The 21,641-nt window shown below is 39.3% G+C and overlaps 1 protein-coding gene across 27 annotated transcripts in view; it reads right to left on the reverse strand.

The window, feature by feature from the left end:
• The window catches only part of ncam1a (neural cell adhesion molecule 1a), a 272,622-nt gene that overhangs the window by 7,285 nt on the left and 243,696 nt on the right, over positions 1–21,641 (reverse strand). For 12 of the 27 annotated variants that reach the window (XM_031308262.2, XM_031308261.2, XM_031308259.2 and 9 more), the window contains 3 exons: positions 21,326–21,471; positions 20,429–20,609; positions 1,077–1,284 (listed from right to left, as the gene is read on the reverse strand). In XM_031308262.2, coding sequence (XP_031164122.1) covers positions 1,077–1,284; positions 20,429–20,609; positions 21,326–21,471 — 535 coding nt within the window. Of the gene's footprint in view, positions 1–1,076; positions 1,285–12,964; positions 14,267–20,428; positions 20,610–21,325; positions 21,472–21,641 lie in introns of those variants that run through there. The other 15 variants (XM_035990974.1, XM_031308264.2, XM_035990973.1 and 12 more) reach the window with 3 other exon arrangements.

Below are 21,641 nucleotides of genomic sequence, written 5' to 3' on the forward strand. Positions count from 1 at the left end.
ATGCTAGGTCATACAAGCAACACGAGGTGTCCCACATACACAGTGACAAAATCTAGCTCTGTAACACACGGTCACCCCACCACACACATGCAACAGAAAAGTCTACTTGAAGCAAGCCTTGGGGCCCACCAGGACCAAGCCACTGGGAATTTTACTTTAAAGCTATAGTGTGTAGTTTCTGTCTCCCCCATGAGGAATTCTAAGTAATGACAACAGCGCGTCCACATGATACAAGCCTTCCATGATCGCGAACACCTCCATAAAAATTACGCACTAAAGCTTTAATGTATTTTTACGTTTATTAAACTAGAGTTACAGTGGGGCGGCTTGGTTGGAAACTTAGACGTAGTCATATTTTCAAATCTCCAGTTAGCTTTTAGCACTGACTTAATGTAGGGCCCTATGGAATCTGTTTTATAGCTTTTTTAAATTCTGAATTTCGCCATTCCGTCCATGATTCTGTTATCACAGAAACTATTGAGCTGGACATTATCTCTGCCATCAGTCTGTGACTGGCCCGTGCCAGGCCCTCGTCACAGAGGGACACTTGCCACAGGGCTAAACAACTTTTCTGGTGGAAACCCTGAGGAGCATTCTGGTGATCAGCAGCAATTTGGCTAAAACATGCAAAAACACCAGTATCGTTCTTTAAGCTGTCAAATACACTCTCTTATTTTCTCATTCCAACATTGGATCATTCTCCAGCAGCACCGATGATTGTAGGCTTCCCCTGGGGGCTTGTCTGTTATCATAACACTGCTCTCTGATTGTGCTGAGCTTTATTTGCTTGCTGGGAATAACATGTTTAGATCTAAGGTGCTAAGTATCAGCTCTGTACATAATCATGATTCACTCTCAATAAAGCTCATGTGAACAGTTTAGAATTTTTAATCAAACATGTTCATTCAATGCTCCTGTGTGATTTATCAAGGTCTCCCGAACCTTCTTCACATATGTGAAATGAGCTGTGCTGCTCCTGAGTTTTTCCTTAACTTCAACAATCTTTGTGCAGTATCGCTTACTGCAGCTTTAAGCAATACATGGAAATAATGTGTCATAAGATGATGTTCACTTACGTGAATGCTGCCTTGCCCTCCTCGATATCCTTGCTCTTAGCACCTGGCCCGGCCTTCCCACAGAAGTTCACAGCAATGCACATGAGGAGTCCACACTTGTTAAGGAAGTAGCAGGTGACGTCCACGCCCAACAACAGCAGGAAAAAGACAACAATGAGGATGCCTACGATGGCGCCGGTGCCCAGGCCTGAGCCACCGTCCACGGCGTCTACAACAGGGAGAGGGGATACACAAGCAAAACAGGCAGGAAAAAGAGGGGGAGGACAGGAGTTAGGGGAGAGGAAAGGGTTTAACATGAGGGAGAGGGGATAGAAAGATAGTTAGAAAGAGAGAGGGAGAGAGATGATGAGGAATGCAGTCAAGCTTTTAATACACCGCTTCAGGTACCAGTTGTCAAGATCTCAAGTGTGTCATTTTATTAGAGAGTAAAGTTGGAGACAAATCATGCCCGAACAACCCGGAAACTAATATGTTGAAACTAAATAAAACCCTCATCTCCACTTTTATTCGAGATACTTGGTATTTACATTATGGCCGACACACATGAGGTGTTCAACAGCACACACAATCACAGAACTTCCAAAGAAGAAAAAAAACAAAACACAGATCACAATCTAAATCCATATGTGAAGACAAACGGGATCTACAAAACTGATAGGGTTCTATATTTATTTTTTTAATAAGAACTGGGTGACAGTATACTAAATACAAACCAAATATTATTTCTGATATGAAAAGTATGAATGTCTAAAGACAGTTTGGGCACGTTTCGTCAGAGCTTTTTAATTATGACCTGCAATAAATTTGGTGTTTAATTACTCAATGTTTTGAAAATAAATCATTAAATCCCTGCTTCATTTTAGAGAGGTGTAAAAAGTTACTTTTTTTTTGTGACTTCCTGTCACGAAAAAAAAGACAATGAAAGACTTTTATGTTGTTCATTTTCTTGGCCTTGGATCAAAATACCAAAAAAACATTAACAACTAGTCAAATGATGAAGTGACATCTTCAGTTTTTCCATTCTTTGCTAACTTGCTTATTGGGAAACATTGCTTCACATTAGAAAGAAATTCTTGCAAGCATCCATGTTCTTACCCTATAATTTTCAAAGGCAGACCACTGGAATAGACATACATTGTAATTACAATCTATCTGCAACAAATACATCACAGAAAAACTAAACGCATAACAGATTTTTATTTGAAGATAATATAGGGGATAGGCCAACCCTCCCCTCCCCACTCTTATACCCCCTACAAAGAGTGTAAACAAACTAACCGCTTTAATGGCTTTTTCTCAGTACCCATTCAATCTTTTTTATAGCTGCTTCAAAACTTTCTTAGGAGACGTAAAGGTTAAAGAGGGTTATCTGAGCAGCTGTTTATCTCAACATAAGCAAGAAGTCATCACATTTTGAGGGCAAAGTGCAAATGCAGGTTATTTTCTCCCTCCGATTATTCCACATAAACAAATGCACATGCAGTTTGTAGAAGGGATGGAATAAACAAGATTTAGAGGTCCAAGGCAGCTCAGGCTTTGCAGCTTTGCATTCATCAATGGCTTTCGTAGCTCGCAACATTCGTTTTGGCGCATTTGATGAACAAGGCTGGACTAATAAAGGGTAGCCAAATCCCCATCTTTGCATGCAACCTGCGAGTGCAATAAAGCAAAAAAAAAAAGCTGAGTATTCTTTGAGGAAAAAACTAAAAGCATTCAATGTTTTGATGACATCAGTCAAGTTTTTGCCGCTCAATGATTTGCATGTTCTCCATTCATGATGACAAGAGATTGAACAAAAAAACAAACAACATGCAGCCAGATTTACACTTCACAGAGACATAACACAAGCTACTTACCACAATACTTCAAACAGGAATAACATTTGTGGTACAATGCTTACTTACTGACTCACAGTGCATAATGGCTGTGCATGGACCCCAAAATGTAAATAATCAAAGACCCTGGCACACATGGTTATATGCAATCACATCAGAAGTAGTAGCATGCAGTATGATATCTCACACTCAGTTCTGATTGGGTGGTTATTCCTTCTCATTGCCACTGTACCAACACTTGAGGAATGTGTTTGCCTGGCAATGTTGTTTTGACTCATCCTTTTTTTTTTATTCATGTTCCGGGAGCCCATTTAAGTTATATCGTAGTTATATAGAGAATTTGGAAGTACTTTCACATAGTTGAGTGGAGTTACAAATAACTAATTTATGTTTCTTGAGGGAATCAAAATGAATGGATTGGTTGTCTACAGGTTGTTGCTCCTGTGCGTCAGACGACATTTGCATGAAGTTGAATCTTTTTCAACTTACCCACATTGTGCTGCATGGTGCCTTTTGAGCCTTTGAGTAGTGGTGCGCAGTATGCTTTTCAAAGTGGTCACCTTGATGTTGTTCCATGAAAGGACATGAAGGTGGAACCAGATGCAGAACCGGCTTTAAAAATGTCCCTTCAGACAGTCTTTTCAGAACCCAATGAGACATTAAGGCTTTTTTATTAAAATGAAAGTCTCTCTTACATAGGTTAGTGAGGTAATTGTGGCTATCACTTTTGCCAGTGTCTGTATTGAGAGCTCATTAAACTGCCTGAGGAGAATGTGAGAACTGCAGTTTGAGGACCATCTGTAAATTTACAGCATATAACCTGATAATACCCACGTCCCTGAAGTTTGGGATAAGGAGCAGGAAATAGACTCACGGCAAATAAGTTTTGCAGGTCTGTACCGCTGGACCTACAGTATGAACTCATACAGTACAGTATATATAATGGCTGCTTCACCATAACCTGCAGCACATTGTAAAAGCTTAGCAAAAATGAACAAAAAAGACATAGCACAGTTAAAAAACTAGAAATGGTATACCCTGAAATTCTGTGCCCATTTTGTTGTTTAATGTTGTTCACAGATATTGGCCAAACCGTCACATCAATATATTTCCTGCAGCTACAACAGAATTTGATCTAAACGAAATGTATGTGCAAGGGTGTTTAGAGCTGCCCTGTTATACAGCTGATTGATCACACAAAGACACCCTCATCATAGAAGAGAAAGAGAAAGCGCGTTTAAATAAACTGTGTTTAGATATGACGCTAAAAGGCTCAAAGGCACATGGTCATGCGTCCGTATTTTAAGCGATGGGAGCGAGAATGTGTTTGGTTGTTACACTGTTGTTTGTGCACTTTAAAGGTCCAGTGTGTAACGTGTTTAGTTGTTCATTATCAAAATCTGTGTTGCTCGTTCACAAACTTGTCCTTTTTCATGAATATTTACCACCACCATCAATTCCAAGTATTCCTTTTGGCTTGAAATTTTACATTTGCATTCGTATGAACTCGTGGATGTATTAAGAGAACTGGGGTAGACGCTCCATATTCATGTGCCATCTTGAAATACGTTAGCCAGTAAGGGACATACAGGACATACTGCTCCGCCTTTCGCGTTTTCGCTGTCACATGATAAACTCACAGGTTCTGCTAATGCTGCTAATGGGTATTGTAGCTTCCCGGCCCCGGCAAGTTTGAAGAAGGAAACATGGAGGACCACACGTATTCAAAATCCAAATTTCCGGAACAGGAGTCTTCTTCTTCACCCAGAAAAAAAAGGATATTGAAAAGAGCAAGAGACCGGCTTTTTGAAGCGTGAAGGCTACCGTAGCTGTAATACGTACTTTGAACTGCGTGGTGCGAGAGAGTTGATTGCGATATATGAGCTCAACGCTAGATGGGAAAAATTCCTACACATTGGACCTTTAATATTACGTGTACAACCAACAGTAGAATGAGCATACCTAAAGACCCAGTGAAATCAATTTTCATCAGTTTTAGTCTTTTCGAAGACTCATGCTGTACTCAAAAACAAACATACACATTTATCCGAACAAATGTGATTTGGAGCGACCAGCTAACCCTTCCGTCATATAAAAATACACCTGACTTTTAACACTTGACTGATCCATCTTAAGTTTACAGTATGAGTTGACACGTCACTTCATTACATACTCATAATATTTGCTCAGGATATAAACAGCCATATGGTGGTGAATGTGTGAAGGGCACTTAGTTCAACCCTGGCTTCCATTATTCACATCCTGCAATTACTTTTCCATTGCTCCAGTTTATGTGACACATTTACCATTGACATGCAAAATTTCCAGACTTCACAAGTTGACAAGCATGGCCTGAACGCACCTGAACACACCATTAAACTGTTACACAGATTAGGGCAAAGGATGGCCAAAATGATCTGGGCCTTTGAAGTAGGACAATCTTGTTGACACATATTCAGTTTTAAAATACAGACTTCAGGATAGACGTCTTTACAAATCCTGTAGAAGCTTGGCCTTCAATGGCACATGATATGCACTCATGTATTTTTTCAAACCTTGCAGACAGCCACTGCTGCACAGGCTTTGCAATATGACAAATTACAATTATTTTTACGCCTCTTAAACATGTTATGTTTGTGTTTACTGCAACTGTATGACAGAAACACTTTTAAGAGAAAGCGCAGCCCATGGCTAATCTAGACATTTCATTTAAAATCACTATCTCCCTATCTTTGGCTGCACTGTAGTATGCAATCCTTTATTTTCTCTGATGGCTGTGATCAAAATAGCAGGAGCATGCTACAGCTCTGTGTACTTACAGTGACTACAGTGTTGCAGACAACGCTTGGTTTTCCTCTGCATATTGCTTCATTTGCATTTTAACAGACACAATACATCATGGCGTGTATTCAGTGGCAAACGGGGGTTTTCTCACCGAGTTCTCTCGCTGAGGGAGCAAGCACAAATCTTCGTGTCAGGATGGACTACACAAACATTTCTCTTTACAGGCTTGTCAGGTACAGTACTGCGGCAGTTTCCCAGAAGACTGCTGATAACAGACTGCATGTATCAAGCCTCAATTTCACAAAAAAAAACCTGGCATTCCTGAGAAATCAATAACTGGCCACTGTCCAGTATATAAAATCTGTCAGACTTGTGTGCTAGTACACTGATGAAAAACCTTTATATTGTCAGTTAATTTACATATCATTATAGCACCAAAAGTTGCATTAAAATAGCTTCTGATGGGAATGCACAATATCCATACAGACTTTTATATTTAACCTCTGAAACTCTGCCTGACCCTGCGGTGGCTCTTTCTTTACAAACTCATGTTGTTAAAACATGGTTACACACACAGAAAAGGAAATTGTTATAAAATGATGTCCAACACGTCTGCAATATTTGCAGATAATAGGTAATTGCTGCAGCCATAAATAACATGGTCAAATCTAAATGAAACTATTTATTAGACTGTAGAAGTAGAGGTAAAGACATTTTGTTTGTTATCAGCACTCATCCTGGCAACACAGTGAGGCAATGCTTGTTTCACCAGAGGGACCAGTGGTGTAGTCTACGTGACACGCAGTTATACGGAGTATACCCAGTAGGAAAGGCCAAGGATTTCCGTATACCCACTTACAAAAATGCAAGGATAACGTTACGTAACTATGATTGTTTTGTGAGAGAACTTTCACACTTACGTTCATAAATTCACCCGTCTGTGTTGCGAGTCACCTAGGAACAACAACACAGTTGCTTGGTCATTCTCTACACAAATTTGAAATTAACTAACGTGAATCACTAAAGTAGATTTATGAAACGAAAGCACATTCAAACTACAAACTACACTCTTTCAGTGTTTTGGTAAGCCTGCCCCTGAAGCTATACTGCCGCTTTGGGTGACACTGCAGCAGACGTTAACGTTACAGAAACTACAGAAAATTAGCCAGATGAGGCTGATGCTTTACGCGGTAACGTTACAAAAAACCTATGGGGTTGTCGCTCTGGGACGGGCAAGTCTATTGCTGGGAGGGAATAAATTACAGTATACTCACTGCAAAAAACTAGACTACACCACCGAGAGGGACCACATACTGAAACATCAACAGATCAATCTCTATGGACTGACGTGCAGTGAGGGCTGTATCGATCTGTACAATGCAGAGACCGACCCCCCCAAAATACATGGCACAGCATATTGTAGAGGGGCAAATCTCTATAAACAGATATCTGCATATGATTGCAGAGTCTGCAGGCAACGGGACAATAATTTGGTATCGGAAGAGTTCTGGTTTCTGTCTGTAGTCCAAGTAGTATTGACCAATTACGTTAAAGCGGGCATTGGATGCATGCAGGTAAACAGTCCGGGGGAGAGCAAAAGAGGTAGAACGCATTGTTCGAAATACAATCTCCAAACCCATCAGCTATCGTCCAACAACAATTTAGCTTTTTTTCTTATCTGATGGCTTCCAAGATTGTAGAGGGGCAGACATTGTGTTAACACATCTACAGAAAAAGTTGGAATCACCAATATGTTGTAGAGAGAGAGGACAAGACGATTTGACCAAGGTGTAAAACAGGCCATACATGTCAAACTTTTAAGCAACCCTCACTGAACAGAGGAGGACTGTAACACCACCCATCCGCCGCTGTAACATCACCGCCCGCCTCCGCATTCTCCAACACGTCCAGCAGCCCTGCTCAACGGTCAAGGCATCACCCTTAATACTTCTGAACCAGTGCCCTAATGCTGGGTTCTATACTGCACATATTGTGCAGACTGTGTACTATATACTAAAAGTCACATTATTATGTATACGAGTAATCAACGTAGTTTTTACTATCATGAAATAACGCCCGACAGACAAATCTGTGAATTTCTTTGGTTTTCCGAAATCACTTGAGCTGTCTCACCAGCCAATTGTTTTAATTATGTTTAGATGTGAGTAGCCTCTCCATTTCCTTTCTGCATTGCATTATGGAAAATATTGTAGCCTAAATCAACAGCACACTCAGAAATCAAGCAATCTTTTAGTATGCATTTGCAAATATGCTTTATTTTGTCACTGTTCATACTCCAAATCTGCTTAGTCTAATTGTGTCTTATAGAATTGGGATGAATCTTTAATGACTCTCACATGACATGCCATACTCTCATAATGTGAGCTACCCTGACAAGTTTAAAACCCTGGGACTTGGGGCGCCTGGGTAGCTCACATAGGTAGAGTGTGCGCCCCATGTACAGAGGCTCGATCCTCGCCGTAGCAGCCGTGGGTTAAATTCCAACCTGCAACCCTTTGCTGCATGTCATTCCCCCTCTCTCACCCCTTTCAAGCCTAAGCTGTCCTATCAAATAAATGCCTAACAATGCCAAAAATGTAATAAAGTAAAAAGTCACTGATGAAGCCTTTAAAGAAGGGAAGATATCGTCAACAAGTGCCACAAACCAGTGAATAGTTTCATTTTAACCTGGTGTACTAACTGGATCAATGAGAAAAATCGACAGATAACAAAAAACATAATGACTTGAATTTGATTGAGGAAGCAAATACAGATTCTATATGTGAGGTGAACATGTCTTTTTTTCTAAATTTTGGAAAATTTAAAAAAAGGAACCATGAGTGTAAACTGTAAATAACCCCGTACTTGTTAATACATGTTGCAATCCATATTCTAGTTAGCTGAAATGTTTAAATCAATCCCAACTATTTTTATTTATTTATCTATTTATTCATGGCTTTTACTATAGCTACTATGTTATTGTTTTCCTTTTGTTCCTTGGTTATATTTTTTAATCTGTTAATCGTCTTTATTTAGGTACTGCATGGCCCTTATTTCCAATAAGTCCTCCATCAGCGCTCGGCCACAGTGTGGCACTGCACCACCTTTAAAACAACATGAGCTTCAGATTCTGTTTTCTTGGGTGCAAGGAAGCAGAGTGCTGCTGACAACTGACTCCCTCTCTGAATGATTACGATCTTTGAAATCTCTTCATGCCGGAGGCAGTGTGTGTGGCTGGATGGGATTATCAGCATTTAAATGAGGATTTCAGAGTTCAGTTACTAGCGAGGCAACTGGCACCACAAACTGATGTGTACATTGACTTGAAAAAAAACCAACAATGAATTGCTGACTCATTTTTATGCAGGGAGGAAGCATTCGGAAAAATGTAACTTCTAATTTAATACAGTGACAATATTGTTTACAGAGATGATTACTGTAGGCAATCTGATTGTTTTATATGTTTGCTGTATACTAAATGTTTCAATCCGATTTAGAATATGTACTGTACATATATTTCCATCTGGTTACAGAACAAAAACAACAACGTAGTCCTCTGTTATAGCAAAAACTAATTTGTGGAAAATGACAAGAAGATAAAAGTCATGAGAAACAGTGGAGGAACATTCCTAGATTACAGAATAAAAAGAACTCGCTTCATTTCATTCACTACGCAAATCTGCTGATTTGATTTAAAACTTCTATCCATATAAACACCCCATTAACCCAATCAAGTTGACAAACTTGATCTCCTCTAGGGTCTCCACTCTCTCCCGCTCCCTCAGATCCTCTTCCTCCATACACCTGTCTGTCCCCTCTGTCCGTCTCACCACCATGGGGAGCATAGCATTCAGCCGCTCTGCTCCCCATCTCTGGAATTCATTACCACCCCAACTTAGAAACATCGGTTCATTCCCCCATTTCAAATTGCAACTCAAAACACAAAACAACTGTTTAAAGCTGCCTATTCCACTTGATGTCAATTGCTCTGCCTCTTTCTGTTGTTTTTATCGTTTTATTTTTTTGCTCCTTTTAATGTCTTATGTATCCCTGTACGGTGTCCTTGAGTGCTGAGAAAGGTGCCTTTAAATAAAATGTATTATTATTATTATTAAACTGGAGGAAATAGTTTGCTATGCGAAGAGAGTGACTCCTGAACAATAATAATAAATAACAGCCGCTCTGGCTGTATAGTCTGTATGCAGTGGGCGACTGCACCGTTTGCTTCACCGAAGGGAAATATTCTGTTGATATGCAATGCAAGTGAGACTGATGCGCACACTTTAGATGGAGCTCCTTATTAGCAAATTCAAATCACTCAGCACTGATCAGCACTGTCATTACTCAGTAGGTACTGATGAACAACAGCAGGGACCAACAAGTGACAAAGAACACCGACACCTCGAGGGAGTCGTAAGCTCTTATTATCCGTGTGACAGAACTTAGTTGAGATGAAACGGCAGTGTCAGGGATAATAAACTGAAGGAATACAAGTCTTGTTTTAGATCCCAACTGAGGAAGGAAGGCCAGAAGGCCATTTTTTCAGAGATGAGGCAGGGCGAACTGCCCAAAGGAAACTACCAAAAGGAAGGAAAAAAAAACAAACAAGATCTACAGGTATTTATTACTTTCTGCCAATATAATTCTTCATCTGTCTTCTAATTCCTGTTGGGGGGATTCAGGGCTTTACTACATATCAATGTTATTCTGCCTTCAGGCGTATAACGTTGAAGCAAGCACGGAAGCAAGTTGTATGGTGCTTCTTCATCCAAAGGAGGCAGAGAGCCTCTTGAGCTACATTCACCTTGGCATTCCCTCCAAAAGCCCCCTTCAAAAAGTCACAAATCAGATAGAAAAACATTTGACATTTGCTTATTTGGAATTGAAGTGCTCTTTGCTACAGGCCGTCTCAAATGAAACCTTGAGATTTTGTTTTTCAAATGGGAAGTCGAGTACATGGTATGCTTGGTGTTAAAGCCCTTAAAACCCAATGAGAACCCCTTTGATAGGATATTGACAAAAGTATTCTCTTTTTGTAAAATAGTGAATTTCTTATTTGATTGCTTAAATGTTCTGTTTTGCTACTAACACCACGCTGAAGTACAAGAAAAGAGCAGAAGGCAAAATGCGAACAAAAAAGTCGTGGACACTTCAATATTCTTTTTCCCCCCCTATACCACTCCTCATGAAAATAGGAAACACTTATCAATTTGTAGTCTATTATTTGGAGTTACTTACACATTTTAACTATAGCCTTGAAAGAAAAAGCATTTCTCTTTCTGGTTGCCATAATGAAACCTCGCCACGATGTTTTCATTACCAAGACAAATTCACATCTGTCTGATTACTGAAAATGTATCAATGGTTTATTAATGTTTTGACATTGAACTGTTGTTGATCATGGCTGTAGATGATTCTAGTCTCCAATGATCTTTCCTAATTCTTTTAACCATGACGAAGGTTCCTTATCCTTAACCCTCCTGTTGTCCTCGGGTGAAATTTGACCCAATTTCAAAAAGTTTCTATATCAGAAATTTGGGTTTCTTTCAACCAAATTGTCAAAAAAAAAAAGTAACGTGGATGTTTCCATACAACGCTCTTCACAAGTAAAATAAATCATCAGTTCACTACTTTCATTGAATTTGGCTGTTTAATTCAATTTTATAGCGTTTGAAAAACAACTGATAAAGGAACTTTGAAAAAAAGTGACAAAAACGTGGGGAAAAAACAACAAAAAGTGCAAGGGGAAAAAAATCGACAAAAACTTGGAAAAAAAGTGACAAAAACATTGGGAAAAGTGTTGAAAAAGACGACCAAAAGGTTTTCATTTAAATTATTTTGACCCAGAAAAACTAAAAGTTGCCTGGTCGATGGGAAGACAAGACAAGGGTTAAAGTTAAGAAGTACTTTCATAAAACCCAAACCACAATCCCTCAGTAACCCTCACCAAAGCATTTCTTGTAGTTGCATATTAAAATGAATATCTCATTTTGTGCTATACTAGGCTGCTGGATAGTTAGCCTGCTATGAAAGCTAAAAAAAAAAAAGACACAATCTCTGAATGTTTTGAAATAGAGATGGTACTGCCATAAAATGAGACAACTTAACAGTAACGGAAGCTGTATTTTTGCACAGTTGATTTCTTTCTTTGTTGACAGCAGTATTTTTTGCCTATATTATAAGCTAAAAGTGAGATTATAATATAGCTCAAAAAGTAGCTGCTTGTGTTGCTAACAGAGAGCATTGTTGTAGCTTTGTCAAACTTTAGTATTGTTGGCTTTTATTTTAAAAACAACCCTGTATGCAAAAACAAATTGATTAACAGAAGCTGAGGTTGGAATTAAAGTTTCTGGTTTTACAAAAAATGAGTCATGTATAATTGCAAAGCCTCCATATGGTATATACAATTTGTTCATTTATTTGTTCAAATGCATACTGTATCTTCTTCAATTAGGCTATAGCCAGGCTACTAATCTTTTAACATCTGGGTTTAACAGTCGTGTGTGGTGTAATGCAACACTGAATGCAGAATACCAGACTGATCTCATGAAGTGGCGTACGTATGACAATGCCAATTCGTATGCCATTATTGGCGTGTTATCAAGACGCATACTCGCTTTTTAGCGTGTTTATCAACGCCGTTTGGCCTCCATTGACTAACATCACCTTGCGATTGCGTGTGAATTTACGCTGTAGCGAGTAGTATGAAAGGGTGAAAATCCGCGTAGGGAGGTTGGTCGGGGTGGTGGATGGGTAAAACACAGGACTTTCACCCAGGAGTCCGTGTCCCCGCATGTGACCTTTCCTTGTCCCGCGTGTGACGTTTCCTAAACTCAACCGTCGAGTTCTTCTTTTACTAAAGCCAACTCGGTTTTCCATTTCCTATACCCAACCCCGTTGTTCTTTTTCTAAACTCAACCGTAGCTTTCTTCTCGCGATAACACGGCAAGTACCGATAACACGGCAAGTGGCGATAACACGCCAAATGGCGTGTATGTGTACGCCCGCTCTATACAGTGTAGACATACACGCGGATAGCTCAAAAAGCATACGGATAACACGCCACTTGGCTTAAGAAAGTTGGCGTGTATATTTATGCAAAGTCATAATACCATGTTGAGTATACAGACATTTTGTTAAAGCTCTAGAAGAAAAAAAGAGCTAAAATCAGCTTGACAATCCAGGCCTTAAACAGTCAGTATAAGTCAGGACTGTGTCACACATCTTAGCATGTTTAGTCGCTAAAGTTTCAGAAAGCCATTTCTTTCATGAAAGAAAAAAAACAATTTATTTCAACCCTACAATGGTTACATGGAAATACACTGATATGTACTTACAAAAATGTCTCAAGAGAATAGAATAATTTCACATTATTGAAAATGAAAGTTTTAGTGTTTAACAGCTTTTGCACGCATGTTTTTTTTTTTTTTTACTTTTCTCTGCTGTCAGGTAAAAAGACAACATGAACCGTCAAAAAGAAAAAAAAAACTAACAGCTGATCTCTTGTATTTCTTGAAGGTCAGTTTGAAAAGAGTATGTACACTTTTTTCACAAAACATGATTAGTTTTTCTGCAACAACCTTCTGTCCTCTCCTGACAAGGTGGCCACATAATAATGTATTTGAAAGTAAGCATATTATAATGTCGGAAATGAATAAAGTGTCTTTAAAAAAAAATGAATACTCTGACCATAACCAATATCCAATTTATCTGCAATTGTTATCTTTCCCTCATCATTTTGTACAGCAGGACATTTCAAGCTTGTATCCAAAAAAACTGAAATTAGGCACAGCATGTGTACTCTTCACCTGGTTAACACATTCATAATGCTTGACTGGGAAGCTTCAAAGCAGCTGAATATAGCACATCAATGAATACTGGATCATGCCTTGTGTCAGCTTTCATGCAGTGTTCATGCTTTTATGTCTTTTGTGACATAACAGTGGAATGATGTGTCTGTTTAATAGGCAATAAGTTCCAAAATAAAAGTCTCTTTACAATTGCCATTTCTGGTTAGCACATTGTAGACACATAATCAAAACAGTGTAAGGTAATTATTGTATTGTATCACCCCTTCTTAAGATCACATTAAGGCATTATGAATGTGTTACTAATCATATCTAAGACAAAGCGGCAACACTTTGTCTTCACTGTATCTCAATAAAGCACCCGAGTCCAAGTTGTATCGTTGACAAAACCCTCTAAAATGTTTCCCTTTCTCAATATATTCATATACAACATTAAACAGATGAAAACAATAATATTAACAGAATCTAAATCCCCCCCCAAATTTGAGAATGATGCAAGTACTGAGCACCCTGTTATAACGTCATGAAACCAATGTCTTGACTCTTCCATCTTTTTTTCTTTTTTTTTTTCCAACTTGTGTGTGGCTGCACAAGGGTCAAAAGGCATAGAAAGCAAAAAGGAGTCTGGGCCCAAAGATTTCAAAAGGCTCAGACTTTCCTCTTTCTCCTTGAACAAAATCAGTTTACGAGAGCCAGAGCGCAGTCAGCACGGACAGCAGAAGAGCTGCCAGACTGTAGGTCACACATTGGCAACCGAGGGTAGCTGAGGTTGTTGACCAACCACAGAAGACAATTATATATAGTCCAATGTCCACATTAGAGTATTTTGAGTGATAATCATAGCACAAGTGACAAGAAGAAAAAGCAAACATAATAAAAGCACAAACACAGAGAGAGAGATATTTGTGTGTATGGCAATGTCATGGTCCATAGGTGCCCAAGAAGATCACACATGAAGACAGGAAGAGGACACGGAGAAAAGGGAAGCAGGAGGGAAAAAGAGGGAGAGAGATAGAAAAATTAAGGTCAGAATTACAGAAATACAACTGAATTGAGGAATAAAAAAGGGAGGTCTAAGTTAGAGGATCAAAGTAAAAAGAAGTCATAGCATGTTAGCAGCACGGCAAAATGACACATGGCACACGGCATGCATGGGTGGAAGGTCACACGAGTGAAGGGAATGGGGAATGACAACAGAAAGGAAGACGTTTCAAAGACACTACAGTCCAACCTCTCTGCTTTAAGGTTCAGTTTAAACAAGAAAGACAAGTTTGTTTTTTTTTACACGTCATGGTGCAGATCAGTGGCAGAGTTTAGGATAACATAGACGACATCCTGGATGTGAGAACACATCCACAGGAGTCAGGCTATTATCTCTCATTTGTAATGGCCAGTGGTGTAACATACAGTATAAGGTAAATGCAAGTACTTACGACTAATCCAAAAACATAATTAATTCACCCATCGGGTCATTAATGGAGAAATTATGGACACAGTAGGGCCTCTAGATATTTGTACGTGTGTGTCTTTGGAAGTGTGAGCCAAAGGCTAGTATACTGACTGACAGAAAAAAAAATGAAAATTTGAACATCCAATCAGCAGCTCCCCTATAAGCCAGTAGAACAGTGATGCTGGATTGGTTTGCTGCTGCCGCATCAGTTCCTGACTTGCTGTGCAAAAGCAACAGCATCACACAGACACAAATCTAGTAATTATGAGATATGGATTTTAATCAGATTTAATTGATTTGTGAAATTGTAGCAGGGAATACTCACCTATTACTGACAACATAACTATGCTGATAAATTTGTTGCATTTTATGTCCTAATTACCATTTTGCAGCATTGCAGATTCATTCATTCGAAAACATTTTCTCATTATCCTGATCAAACTGTAATCCAGGCGGCATTTTTTCTTCCTGTCGCAATCAGCGGAATATCAATGCTCCAGGAGACAATGTTAGAAAAAGCACGTCATCTTCCAAAAGAGAACACATATGACGGGTGTAACACAAGAGCAGCGATCATCGGGTCAAAAAAAAATTTTGTTAGACAAATGCGGCAGCTCTTTTGTGTTTAAGAAATAAAAAAACATTATTCTGACACCTGTTTTGTTTGATTATTAAGTAACTAAAAGCACAAATAAGTCTACTACTGCAGCCGAGTACTTCAGCAGACAGATGGTTGGTGTGAATGTGCACACAGGTAGAAAGGAGAGGGCGGGGCGAGGTTCACAGTAGAGCCACTTCTTCAGCTACCATTACACCACTGGTCATGGCAGGGAGAATGGCCCATGCAAAACCACACATCCAAAACAGAAGCTGGTTATGAAGGTCAGGTCTATGACATGGATGAATGGGCAATCTCATGTTATCAACACTGCAAAAGTTAATAGCTGTTTTTTCTTGTAGTTTAACTCCAATGTCAGCCTTAGCTAGGGAGATTTGGATGAATCAGTTGTCAACACCTGCCACTTCTGTGCCGTATTTTCGTAGTTGTGACACGTTTTGGCACGTGAATTATAGTGATGTATTATCTTTCCACAGCTGGGCAGCATTTCAACCAGATCAAAAATGCTGCCCAGCTGTACCTGCAGAGAACAGAAACTATACAAGCCAAATTATAGAAAGGCTTTTGAAACAGAGTGAACAGATCATTTTCTTTTAAAGAAGAGGCAACCTAACACCTTTATTTTAAAATACATTCGCTTTGGTAGATAGGTTTTGTGGCATTTTGTATGTGTGTAAATGCTTTCTGAGCATGTGTTTGAAAAATGAAAAGCAAAAACTAATTTAAACAGATTGAAACTGAACCTCGGATCAACCCTGCATTCACAATTTGCCTCACCGTGCCAATTTAGCGCATAGAGTCAGTACATATATTTTTTTTTTTAAAAGAGCTGCTGTTTTAAGCCAACACTACCGAGAACAGCACTGAACCTACTGAAATTAAATACAGATGTAGTAGCTAAAAATAAACCTCAGCAATTCCCCACATGTCTTGAAGTGAAGAAAAAACAGCAGCAACTTCAAAGTTAGACTAGACATCCCCAAAAAAAACAAACAAACAGAAAATCAAAGTAATTATGGGAATTAAAGGGGTACCGACTTGGATGAGGCCCATGTGAACTACTGCTCTGGTAGTATTATAACTGATCCAAACCTCCCACTGCTATATGGCTGTTGCCCAGAAAGCGCATGAAACAGAAAATAACTGCTTTCTGTATGTGCCATGCACTGGCAGCCATTGACTTTAAGGGTCTCCAGTAAAGAACAGACAAGATTAATCCAGTTTGCCAAGTGGCACCATGCAAAGACTGTTAGGGCTGCATCCCCACTTAACTAGGCCACACACTGTATATTCAGGTCAGCTCTGGACCCTGAAGAGAGAATGTGGAAAAAAGATGAGGGAGGCAAGATGAAGACCCCCCCCGCCCATTCTCTTTACAAAAATGTTTTTCTTGTCATAATGTAAATATATAAGGAAATGATCACTTTAAAATGTTCTGAAACCTAACAGGGAGGGGATTTAGGGAATGTATTGTACATTTTTTTTTGTTTTCTTTTTTTGTTTGGGACAACGCTTTGGCCCACCATTGTAGAGGGAACTAGGCTCAATCCCTGGCAGTGGTCTTTCTGACTGCTCCATCAAACACAGTTGTCAATGTTCACTGGTGGGAAGCCAGTGGGAGAAGATGCCCTATCACTTCCGGGGGCGCGGCTCTGTAGCGACCTGGGCTCGTGCTATGTCGTATTGTCTCTACAGTCATGTGTGTCCTTCTTTTATGTCCTAGAATGTTTTGTTGATCTTATGTTTATGTTTTTGTGTTGACTTTAAAATGCTTTTTTCTGTTACATGTTTGTGTTGTGAAGCAACAGATTGTAGCACTATACCCAAGACAAATTTCCCTTAGGGACAATAAAGTGTATTCTATTACTTGGTCTGTCTACACTGAGAGAAAAAAAATTCACACATTTTCTGAAACAGCTGGGCACTGTAGTGTAAAACAAATATTTGAATAGGTGTAATTATTGCATTGGTTGTGGATCATTTCCAGCTGTGGATGAGTTTGGGGATTTAGGGGCATCATTAGAATATTAAGAATGTATTGAAAGTTTTTTTTTAACCAGGTTTATATTCTTTCTTTATTTATTTGAGTTACTGTAATTGCAGTTTATTTTTTGTTCTTCACAAAGGGACCTGTGTGCTGGAAACACACACATTTATTATGTAATAAATGTGTGTAAGTATTACCACTTGTGAGCCATTTTGAAATTTGTTTGTTTTTATCTGTCCACCCCCTGCAGAAAGAGATTGTCCTCCCACAAAAAATGACCCCATAGGTTGTTTGTACAAGCAGTTAATTACGACCTATATTTACATTTATTATAGCGGCGACCTCTAGTGGCTGTAGTAATTATGACAGAGCAAAGGAGGAAGTCAGGCGACGTAGTATAAAGAGCGACAGAGTCCGCATAGCCTATTTTATTTTTTTTGCAGGGGGGTAGGGGAAGACTCATGAATATTCATTAGGGAACTCATCCCTGAATGGCTAGTACTTGTTGCCTGCTCTGGTTGGGTTGGTTAGGTTTAGGCAAGAGGAGTGGGATTGGTTATGGTTAGGGTAAGAATGTCAGGGCGAGCCAATCAGGTATGAGTTCCCAAATGAATATTCATGAGTCTTCCCCTACCAGCCTGCAAAAAAAATGTTTGCGTCTGTATAGGGTGGAGGTCGGAATGGATGGACAAACAGGACTTTGACCCAGGAGGCCGCTGTTCATGTTCTCTGTATAACCAAAAGTCAAAGTTGACTTATTTTAACTTATGTAGAGATGTAACTTGTCATGTTCCATGACCACGGAAGGCTTGTATCATGTGGACGCGGCGACAGTTTTGTTGTCATTACTTAGAATAGCTTTAAACCCAAACCGCGATCTTTTTCTAAACCTAACCAAACTGTGACCATTTCGCAACATTAAACATATGTTTAAAACTGTGACCATTATGTTTAGGTATGAGGACGTGTTGATCTGCTGTCACCAGTAGGGAAACAAATGACCTATGTGGTTGAATGGGGTGGAGGACTTGTTGGCAAAAAAGTCCTCTGTGTCTTTTCTAACATATTCAAGTCTCCACCACAGTTCCATCGTGGTCTTTAAGTTGGTACACTAATATAACAACAATATATTGTATCTAGTATACTATGGGGCATAACATTGCATGAAGGAAAGATGAAATGGTAAACAATTTTCATTCCCAATGGTAATCCATAATTATTCCTTTTACTTTCACATAAATCTGTCATGCTAAAGACCAAAAATTTGCCTGAAATTCTGTCTGTAATTTTGATGTCATTTTTTATAAGATTCCTCGATGTTCACTTGACAGTTGAAAGGAAAAATGGTTGAGACCTTCAAGATCTCTTTTGTGTGGGAAGAAAAGAAAACCCTCAGACTGAAGGGGAGGATGTAGGAAAGAGAGGATGATGCAGTGAGAAAGAAAACCTGACAGGGTTGTTTTTCAGTAGAAGAAAAATATTTTGATGAGAAATAAGTTCAACCTGTTTTATGGCCTAGGTAAAGTGCAATGGGGAGGCAGCCCAAGTTAAAATGTGCACCGTACACACAACAACAGTGCAAAGGCTGACCGTGACCACCTGGGTAGAGAAGTATTTGGTACTAACTGGACAAAGTGCTCTGGGTCTGACTGATATCTGGTCCCACTTCATTGCTCACTGAACTTGAGCAGTAACAGCTGCCTTATAGAAGCTACTGAGGACTAGGAGAGCAGAGTACCATGATGCTGAGTTTTATCTGTAGCAGCAGAGCATCAAGGAACAGAAAAAAAATACAGCGAGTGTATGCCTCTGCTCGTCATATGGATCCAATAGTTATTGTGCAGCCTGGTCTCTGAAATTTTGAGAAGTGAGCACAATGTTTTAAAATGACAATAAGGTGCTACGTGCATGAAAAGAAACAGAGAAATGTAGTTCTCCAAGAGTAAAGGATTAGGTGGAGGAGACATAACTGGAAATAAGCAGGAGTTTGGCATTAACAGTAGAAAGAGAGAGAGAGTACAGTAAAAGGAAAATAAACTTTGGATGCACCAGCTTCAAGTCATGACTTGTGTATTTTTACTGACACAAAAGTTAGACCTTTGAGCAAATTTTGATACACACAAGGCACTCTAACTGCTTGATGTCAACACATGAGCACGTAGCCTTGTTGTCTTTACGTTGACCTACACGCCTATGTGCATCTTTCTTTACATTTGCTCTTTGCATGGTCTTTAAGGAAAGTAGGAGCTCCTGAATCAGAGTCATATTCCTTGCATGCTTAAACTTTCTTGGCCCATGAAATTGATTCTTATTTTAATGTTCAGTCTTTTCAATTGCTTTGTCATTTAGTCTATAAACCCTGTAATTGTTAACTATTGAAGAATGTCAAATTGCTCTCTGCTCCATAGCATTGAAACAAGAATAAGAATTTTATAGTCCTATCAGCAACGACGCTAATGTCAACATATTAAGTTGAAATAATGCCTCACTCTGGCCATAATTTATCTTTATTTATTTATTTTAATTAGTATGGATGTAAACCTAACCATTCCTAATGGACTAGTTCCCTGAACCTAAACGTAATCTTAATCTAAAACAAGGGTTTACTTTTCTGTATTAACTGTATGCATTTCACAGTTTGTGCTCATTTCACATAGTTTTGTGCATCATGCATGTAAACAGTGCACATCTCCAATGCAACAGGCAGAGACAGATGAGTCATGTCAGACCCTACATCTGGCAAGCTTTGAATAAGCACCTGGTAAAAGTCAAGTATCCAAATAATAGAGCCTTTCTGGTCACGGTGGAAGCCTTGGTGCACTGTGGCTGGTGTGTGGGGATGCTTGGGGTGGGATGATGGGAATAGTACCTGGGATGGTAGTTGGGTCTGTAGCTGTCCTGAAGGAGATGATGGCAGGCTCCGACTTGCCCTGCTGATTCTCTGCCACCACGTGAACTTCATACTCTGTATTCCAGTCCAGGCCGTTCAGCGTCACATACTCACTGTTACGGGGCAGGCGGATCTCTGGTTTCCAGTCAGATACATGCTTCTGAGAAAGGAATGTAGAGGGGACAAAACTCAAAACTGGGTAACCAAGTGAGATTGTGGTCATTTTGTACAGGCACAGAGGAAAGGGTCATTTCAGATAATTTGAGAATCATCCCATTCTCAAATTGGTCAATGTGCAGAAGATGCAAGCAATGCATTCATCTTTAATAACTACACAAACAACACAGTTTACAGCACATCTTTCAGTTCCACTGAAAGATTATCTGGGACCAGAAATTTGTAGCACCTTTTTCTAGCCCAAGACAAGTGAAAAGAAAAATAATCTAATTGATATAGAACTTGACAATGATCATATAGTTCCAATAAAAGGGAAACAAAAAACATTCATTTGGGAGGTAACTGTGAGTGGTTGTTAAGGAATGTTAGGTATCAGGATAGGGATGGTTCAGTTTAACTGCCTAAAATCTGAATTTGTAAAACTTCATGGAGGCAACACACAACCGAGACATGACCAATGCTGCATGAGAAAATAATTTTGGAGGGAATTAAGTTTCCCATGCATTAAAAGACTCCTTCAACATTTTTGATTAAACAGTGTCTTAATATACTTTGGAGCAGTTTTCAGGAGTCATTTTTTGGCAGCGGCTATATACATTTATTTCTGCTTCCAGTTGGTTTGGTTAACATTTCCAAGAACTATTATAAACCATTGCACGAATTGGGGGGAAAAAAAGCAGCAAAGTGGTCCCAAATTACCTCCTTATTCAGGATACTCACAGCCTTGTATCTGACCAGGTAGTGTTTAATGGGGGAACCGCCGTCGTCCTGTTTGATCCAGTTGACCTTAAGAGTATTGCCCCTGTCTTGGACCTTGACTTCTAGTATGGGGGCACTGGGTTCCCCTACACAGGACAAACCAAGCAATTATAATTAGTTGACATAAATATGGTTGTTCATCAACACCATCCTTAGCCACTAAATACAAGTTACCCATTGTGCTTCTAACCTTCCTGGTGTATTCAAGTGTGCTTGTGTCTTTGAGATCAAATAAGCTAAAACTTAAATTGACAGT

Source organism: Sander lucioperca, chromosome 13, assembly GCF_008315115.2.
Source record: "Sander lucioperca isolate FBNREF2018 chromosome 13, SLUC_FBN_1.2, whole genome shotgun sequence".
Taxonomy (NCBI): domain Eukaryota; kingdom Metazoa; phylum Chordata; class Actinopteri; order Perciformes; family Percidae; genus Sander; species Sander lucioperca.